Here is a 7,747-nt window from a genome sequence, read left to right on the forward strand (position 1 = left end):
GGAGTTGCTGGGTGGTTGGAAACACCAACACCACAGTGTAGACCTGCTCTGAGTGACTCTATCTTTTTTGACAGTCTCCTGGCTCATTGAAAGACACCCTTTGACCAGATCTATAATCAAGAAGAGGCTCATTTCTGATAGCTCCCAGATAGAGGACAGAGAGGTTTTCTCAGCCATGAGAAACTCCCTCCGCTCCTGAGCTTCGGTAAAGTTATTCAACAGAACAGTCCTGCTGAAGTTTCTACTTTCTACTTTGCACTGCACTCACCCTCAATAAGCACACTTTTGTGATTAAAATGGTCTTTTTTAAACTGGTGTAGCAAAAGAAGGAAGGAAGCCAAAAAAGATAAAGGAGGATGTAAGCTAACATTTTTTGTAAATGAACTGTTAAATACCCACTGACTGCGACAAAGTTGTTTTGAGCCAGGCCCAAACAACAGATCTTTCCAGGTGGACCAGCAAGTGTTTGGGAATGGGGGGCATTTAAGGCAGGCAGTGGCAGAGATGGTGGTCCTTGATGAGAGGCTGAGAGGAAGCCAAGAAAAATAAAGTGACAATTTGGCAAAAAGCAAACTATTAAATGCTGTTAAATGTGCATACTAACAGTATGATTCTGAATAACTCCCCTCCAGTGCAGTCACCAAAATGAGCACGTAGGCAGGTGGACCTAAAACTCAGAAAGACTTCTAGCTCTCTACCTCAGTGTGATGCTTACTATGTATCCAGAAAAAACAAAAACAAATACTAGGTGTCTATCATGAAAAGTAATGACAGAAAGTTGAAAGCAATGAATCAAAAGATACATATTTACAGGAATCAAAGTTGACCCTGAATTCAAGATGACCCCCGCAATGATTAGATTTTATATACAGGCAGTCTTCAGACTTACAACACAACTGGTTCCTGAAAACAATGTCTTAAGTCAAAACGTCGTAACTCGGAACCAATTTTCCCATAGGAAACAATGTTATAAATGGGAGATTGGTTCCTGAACTGAGGCGCAATACCCTATTTTCACCAAAAATACCCCAGAATTTTGTACTCAATCAATTATAGGTGAGTAATATAGCTACATTAATGTATTTATATTGTAAATAGCAATCATATTGATTTGGAAGAACTTCTTTGAGGTGACCTTGCTGGACTTTTTGAAGGGCTCTTGGTTGGACTTTTTGATGGGTTCTTGGCTGGACTCTTCTCATGAGTCTTGGCTGCAGGTTTTGCTGGAGTCTCGTCTGCTTTCTTAAAGAAAGCATCCAAGGAAGCTTGGACAGATGTTCTCCAGGGAGATGGGTGACACAGCAAACTTGTTCACTGAGGTGGCGTCACGTCAGATCAAGCATTGTAAAGTTGAAACTGACGTCAGAAAGTTGAAACAGGGTATCAATTTATAAATGTTTTAAGTGCAAAACATTGTAAGTTGAAATTTTGGAAGTCAAGGACTGCCTGTATGGAAAATCTATAATTTTTTAATAATCTTCCAGATATAGAAACTAATTATCAGAGGGTTGTCTTGAATTTGTCCCCCTCTCACTACTACAGCAGGGAAAGCAGTGGCTGCGGGGGGTGAGGGGAAGTCAGGTGGCCCCCTTGCCCTCTGCCCCCCCTTCCTTCCCTTGCAGCCTTCCTGCCCCTGCCACTACCAGCCCCCCCCCAGTACCAGCTCCCCACAGCCTCTTCCCCTTCCCCCGCTCCCCAGTCTCTACCTCTTCCTCCCCCAACCCTGCCTTTATTGTCAGATGCTTCTTGGGCTCTGTTCCCTCCCAGAACACAGCACATGGAAGTGCAGCCCCTGCCAGCCAAGCAGCAGTGTCAGCACTGCTGACTGGCTAGACAGGGGCCATGCAGCAGTGTTGGTGCTGCTGATTGGCCAGGCAAGGGACAGAGCTTCCATGTGCCCTGTGGAGGTAATCCAGCCTGACCCGAACTGCACCTGACAGTAAGAGAAGGGAAGGGAGCAGTAGGGGGCAGAAGCTGCAGAGGACAAGTGGGGAAGGGCAGAGGACTGTTGTGGATGTAAGTCTGGCCCCACCCCAGACTCAGGGCCAAAGTTAGAGCTGTAGGAGCCACATGCTTCCCCCTCCACTTTGTAGGCAAATCTAAGATGTGGGGGAGGGGGCTTTTTTCCCCCCATGCTGATTGTGGAGGGAACCCTTATGTTAGATTTGAGTAAATACTGTAAATACCTACCAGCTCTAAGGTCTCTTATAAAATGCTAGGTTAAGCACAAAGTTGACAGACTGTCTGATAACAGGAATATCTAGTTCCCATGCCAGGATGTTCTCTGATCTCTAGTGTCTAGGCAGTCTCTTGTATAGCAAAGAGGCCACAGCTTTCTACCAGCTCTCTCATCACAATGAATATCATCCCTGGATTCACTGCCATCATCAGTTATCTCTGCAGCAGTGTGGTAGCATCTTATGACAAAATCCTCTCTAGCTTCACATAATTGGGACAAGTGCCTACTGCCAGAGACTTGGTTTTTGTTCTTTGTTTCTTGCAAGAGGATTATAGGGGCCTTGTGTTTGGTTTGGTTTACATGAAATTCCAATTGTCACCCTATTCAGCAATGGCCTCAAAACATCATCTGTTGCAATGTTTTATATCAAGGGTTTCCTAACTCTTCATCTCATCATCATTGGCAATGCCTGACAGTTGAGGATGACTGTCTTCTTTGATTGCCTTAGCTGTGGGTCCAAAGATGACTAACAAAGCCAATCCAAGATCGACAGGTTCTATTACAACTTACACATGCGTTTCTGTGCAGGGTGGGTGGCTCTGGTTTCTTGATTCAGTCCACAGCACGCTGTTTCTGCCACTCCCACTTTTCCATCTCCAGTTGTCATCATGAGGTTTCAAAATATCGAGATCCTTGCAGCAAACTCTTCCTACACTTGGGGCAGTTATGGACAATAGTCTCCCATGAATTGATGCCATACTGTTATGTTTTTTTTAAGTTGGCCTTGAGGATGTCCTTGAAGCTCTTTCTCTGCCTTCCTCTTAAGCATATGCCTTGGCTAAGCTGGGAGAATAAAACTTGCTTTGGGAGTCTGGAGTCATACATCAAAATGATGTGGCCAGCCCAGCTAAGTTGAGGTTGGATGATTATTAACTTGATGCTCGTGGTGTTTTTTTCCAAGAAGATGCCAATGTTGGTGCATCTGTCTTCCCACTGGCTTTGAAGGATCTTCTGCAGGCAGTGTTGATGGTACTTCTCCAGCAACTTAAGTTGTCTCCTGTATGCTGTCCACATCTCGGCTCCTTACAGTAAAGTGGGGATGACTACCTGATAAACCATGAACTTGGTTTCAAATATGATGTCACAATCTTCAAACACCTGTTTTCTCAGGCATCTGAAGGCTGCATTTGCATATCTGAAGCAATATTGGATTGATGTTAGCCTTCTGTAAGAGATGGCTTCCAAGGTATACTCAGTGTTCTCCAGTCTCATTGTAAATCTGAATTACCAGAGCTGGGGACTGCTTATTAAGAGCTTGTTGTTCAAGGACCTTAGTCTTTTGAATGTTAAGTGTTAGTCCCATTTTCTTGTATGCCTCGGTGAATACGTCGGCAATTGCCTAAAGATCTGCTTTTGCATGAGCACACACTAGAGCATCAGTGTACTGGAGCTCAATGATTGAGGTCAGGATGCTTTTGGTTCTGACTCAGATTCAGCTGAGATTCAACAGCTTATTGTCCATTCAGCAGTTTAGCTCCACTCTGACTGAAAGAATCTTCATCTATTCCTAAAGGAAAAGAAGATCCAAGAAAAATACACAAAAAGATGTGTATATAAGGACATAGTGTAGTAATGCTAGCTATACCCTCACATACAACTGCAGACTGACCATGGCTCCATGCCAGGATTTAAACAGTGACAGCTTGTCATCCTGTTCCCAGAGCAAGTAAAGTGCAAGACCTTACATAAAGATGAGGGACAAGTAAAGATACCAATTCATCCTGGCTAGGTGCAAAACAGTTGGAAGACAATCAAAACAATAACCAGTACAGATACACCCATACAAACAAGAAATGCCCCAGAAGGTTTGCAAGAATAGCCAGCATTTCACCATTCTTGGTCAATTTGCTAGATGCTTCTTGTCAGCAATGCACCACCCCATGATGGGGGAATTCTGGTTATACTCTGCCACGATAGTGAAGTACTTAACATCCTCTTGAATGAAGGATACACTTACACTTAGAAAATATCATTCTGGGAACATGCTATTATATTTACTGGGAATAATGAAGAATGTCATTAGAACAGGTCTTTGGAATGGCAATAAAATAATTACAAATAGTGCTGAGTAATGACACCATTAAGAAGCTCCCTCATGATGTCAAAAAAGTTAAGTCTATTAGAATTAACTGTGTTTTATCTCATTTCACTTCCACTTTTCTTTTTGAAGAAGTTTCAAAGGTATGAACAAGGTAGATACAAATCTGGATTATCAGAAGTTTCATGTAATCATAGGCATATGTTTATACCTTCAATAAGCTTTATTATTTTTTTACTAGTGACTTTATGTTGCCTTTTTAATTTTGAATATGTTGTTTACAGCAGCTTGGAAGGCATTGAAATCACAAATATCCAAAGAAGAATTTTCAAGCCCCTTAGAAATCTCTCCCACATGTAAGTAGACTATTCCAGTTTGCCTCTTTGTGTTTGAGTTTTAAACCTGACAAAGTACAGAACAGTTAAGAAGAAAAATGTATGGGGACTGGCATGTGAGTAAAACTAATTAAGGAAGTCAATTAAGTTGAGTGCATTACTAAGAAAAAAAGAGAAATACATAGTTCTCAACCATTTTAGACTCAAATGCCGACTTTTAGTTTTCACTTGTTTTTTGACTATAGAAAAATAATAGAGCAACTCTTCTGTTACAAAAAACTCAGAAAGACCACAAGGGGTCAGAATGATTTAACATTATGAAATCATGTTTGAAATTTCTGGGTTTGTCTTGTGAATCATGTTTGCACACCTAAGAGTGTTAGCATTTGCATGGCACTCTGTGGGTGACCTTGAAAGAGTTCAAGGCACTCAAGAGTACCATGCAACCCCAGCTGAGAATCACTGATCTAAAGTAATACTGAGAGCATCAGTTTGTTTGTTAGCATAATTAAGATGGAAACAATTATTAATAGATTTATATCATGCTTTCAGCATACTAAGTCTCTTTCAGATGGTAAACAGGCACTGATCTTTATCAGCAATAACAATAAAAACCAACAGTCATATGTTAAGCAAACAGAGAGCAAATACCCAACTCAGATGCTAGATCCCTGCTTTCCTATAAATGAACTCCTCCCTCTCATTCTCCAGCAAATGTTTTATAGGCCTTCACCTAAGTGAATGAACTAGGGAAAGGGGAACTAGAGCCAAAGGCAGTTAACCCCTTGCTTATGGGGGACAAGTGATTGTTGGATTACACTGTTATAATCTGTTTTAATTGCATAGCTTGTAGTCAAAATAATTTTTTAAAGGTATTGTTGCTACTGGAATTCCATATATGGCATTTTTTTAGTGTCAAACTACCATACAACATTATTCAGTTAATTCTTAACTCTGACAAATTTTATACAAAGACTTGAAGTTTCTTTTGTGTATGGTAAAAAAAAACAAACTCTTTACCACTGGTTCCATAACCATAATAACATATTTTACTTTGTTTTGCTTTTTTTCCTAAATAGATACCATATTCAGGTATTTTTGTGAAAAACAGATCCACAAACAAAGCAGCCTCTTTTCACCCTCTTTTCTTCCTCACCCAGATATTTTAAGAAATTCCAGTACTGTGGATATGCCCCTCATGTGCGCAGCTGTAAACCAAATACCGATGGAATTTCATCCTTTGAAAATCTTTTAGCAAGCATTATACAGAGGGTGTTCGTCTGGGTTGTGTCTGCAGTCACTTGTTTTGGAAATATCTTTGTTATCTGCATGCGACCTTATATCAGGTCTGAGAACAAGCTCCATGCCATCTCAATAATGTCCCTGTGCTGTAAGTATTCCTTGAGTAAAAGGTAGACATTTTAAAAACCTGGTTTTAAATTACCTACGCTATTTACTATTATGAACACCAACACAGCTGGTTTAGCAGATTAATTTTCCAGTTTTCACCAATTATAATACAGGATATTCTACCTCAAACAATGCAAAGGTTATTGGATTCTGCCTTTGTTCACTTACTGTAGAGAGCAGGTTGTCATCTGACTATGCTGTGTATAACAGGCCCCCCCTGCTCCTCTTACTGGAAAGAAGAGTTCAGAGCAACATGGGTAGAGCAAAGCCAGTGCAATTTGTAGAAAACATGGCTGCGAGGCGCAACAGGTGGAAGTACCCTGGCTACATTGCAATGCAGGACCCAGACTGCAGATGGCAGATGTGGGGTTGCTGATTTGGGAGTCAGTAGTACCTGGGCCCCATAGGCAGAGCTGGATCAGGTGACCAGAAGAGGGCAGAGCTTAGGTGTATATCCGCCCAGCCTCTGGCCTTAGGCAGCTAGTCCATGCCTGCAAAACTATGCGGAGAGGAGCTGTGGACAGAGCTGGCTGTGAGAAAACAATGCGGATACCATGGAAGTTAAGAGAACAAGTCTGCCTTAGGGTAGGAGTGCGGCAGCTGTGAAGAAACCCAAGGTGGGGTTTATGCTTTTGTTGCAACTGACTGGTTTATTTAGTTGTTTTCTCCCTTGGACCTTACGCACAGACCATAGGACTGAGTTGTGGCTCTGGGGGTGGTTTAGAGGCTATGCAGCAGGGTGACTAGGACACACTGTGTTTTGAGACCTGCTCTGTGCAGGAACACAAGGGGCTGAAACCAAGGCAATGAGGTCTGAGAGACTGGATCAGTGTTGAGAGTCTCAGCTAGAGAAAAAGGGCCAAAGCTGGAAAGGGTGAAGCACGCACAAGATTTGCAGAGTTTCTCAACCCATGGCTATGTCCCAAAAGTGGATCGCAAGAATATACGAAAGGGTTGCAAACAAACTTTAAAACAGATTCTCCTTTAAAAGAGAAAAGCATAGGAAACCATGGCTTTTCCCTTGCAGGCTGGCAGAGTTCCAGCCTGCAAGGGGCTGCTTGGGCCCCCCATGCCCTCATACCCATTCCCTGCCCCACACATTGGGGGGCTGGGGCCTGGGGGCAGCAGGTTGGGAATGAGGGGCACTGAGTCGAGATTAGCCACTGATGCTTACAAATAGGTCACTGGTACAAAAAAGCTTGAGAGCCACTTATTTAAAGCATGTGAATGTAACTGTACTTGTCGCAGGGGTGTAGGTTGCAGCCATGTTGGTCTAAGGACATAGGCAGACAGACAAGGTTCTTTGGATGAATCTGGTATCTTTTATCAGATCCACGCAAGGAACCTTTTTTGCCTATGTACTTGTGCGTACAAATAGGATTTGTTCAAAACAATTGTAACAATTTACTTTCATCTGCACATTTTGTTTGCCTAAGCAAATCCTGTTCTTTGCTCTCAGTCATCCTCTCATGGAATGTCAAGAGTTATTTTGTTAATTATTTATAAACAGGTGTGTGATTTGTCACAGGCCAGCTGGGCACTGTGAGTATATCAATTTAGTTGCAGACTGACTGAGCACTGCAACTTTATTAGCCACTGGGCTTTTTGGTTCAGGATCAAGGAGGTGATGTTGGAAAGGAAAGCAATGACAAGTTTCACTTACAAAAAAGAATGAATTTTACTTATGACAACAAAAGATATAGTTTGCACATATAATAAATAAAA

General features: G+C 42.0%; 1 protein-coding gene across 4 annotated transcripts in view; it reads left to right on the forward strand.

The window, feature by feature from the left end:
• Window positions 1–7,747, forward strand: part of RXFP1 (relaxin/insulin like family peptide receptor 1) — a 135,861-nt gene that overhangs the window by 114,278 nt on the left and 13,836 nt on the right. For 3 of the 4 annotated variants that reach the window (XM_019521704.1, XM_019521707.1, XM_019521708.1), the window contains 2 exons: window positions 4,562–4,633; window positions 5,773–6,002. In XM_019521704.1, coding sequence (XP_019377249.1) covers window positions 4,562–4,633; window positions 5,773–6,002 — 302 coding nt within the window. The remainder of the gene's footprint in view (window positions 1–4,561; window positions 4,634–5,772; window positions 6,003–7,747) is intronic. The other variant, XM_019521705.1, reaches the window with a different exon arrangement.

The sequence above is a fragment of the Gavialis gangeticus genome, unplaced genomic scaffold (genome assembly GCF_001723915.1).
Source record: "Gavialis gangeticus isolate Ggan-Ray unplaced genomic scaffold, GavGan_comp1, whole genome shotgun sequence".
Taxonomy (NCBI): Eukaryota; Metazoa; Chordata; order Crocodylia; family Gavialidae; genus Gavialis; species Gavialis gangeticus.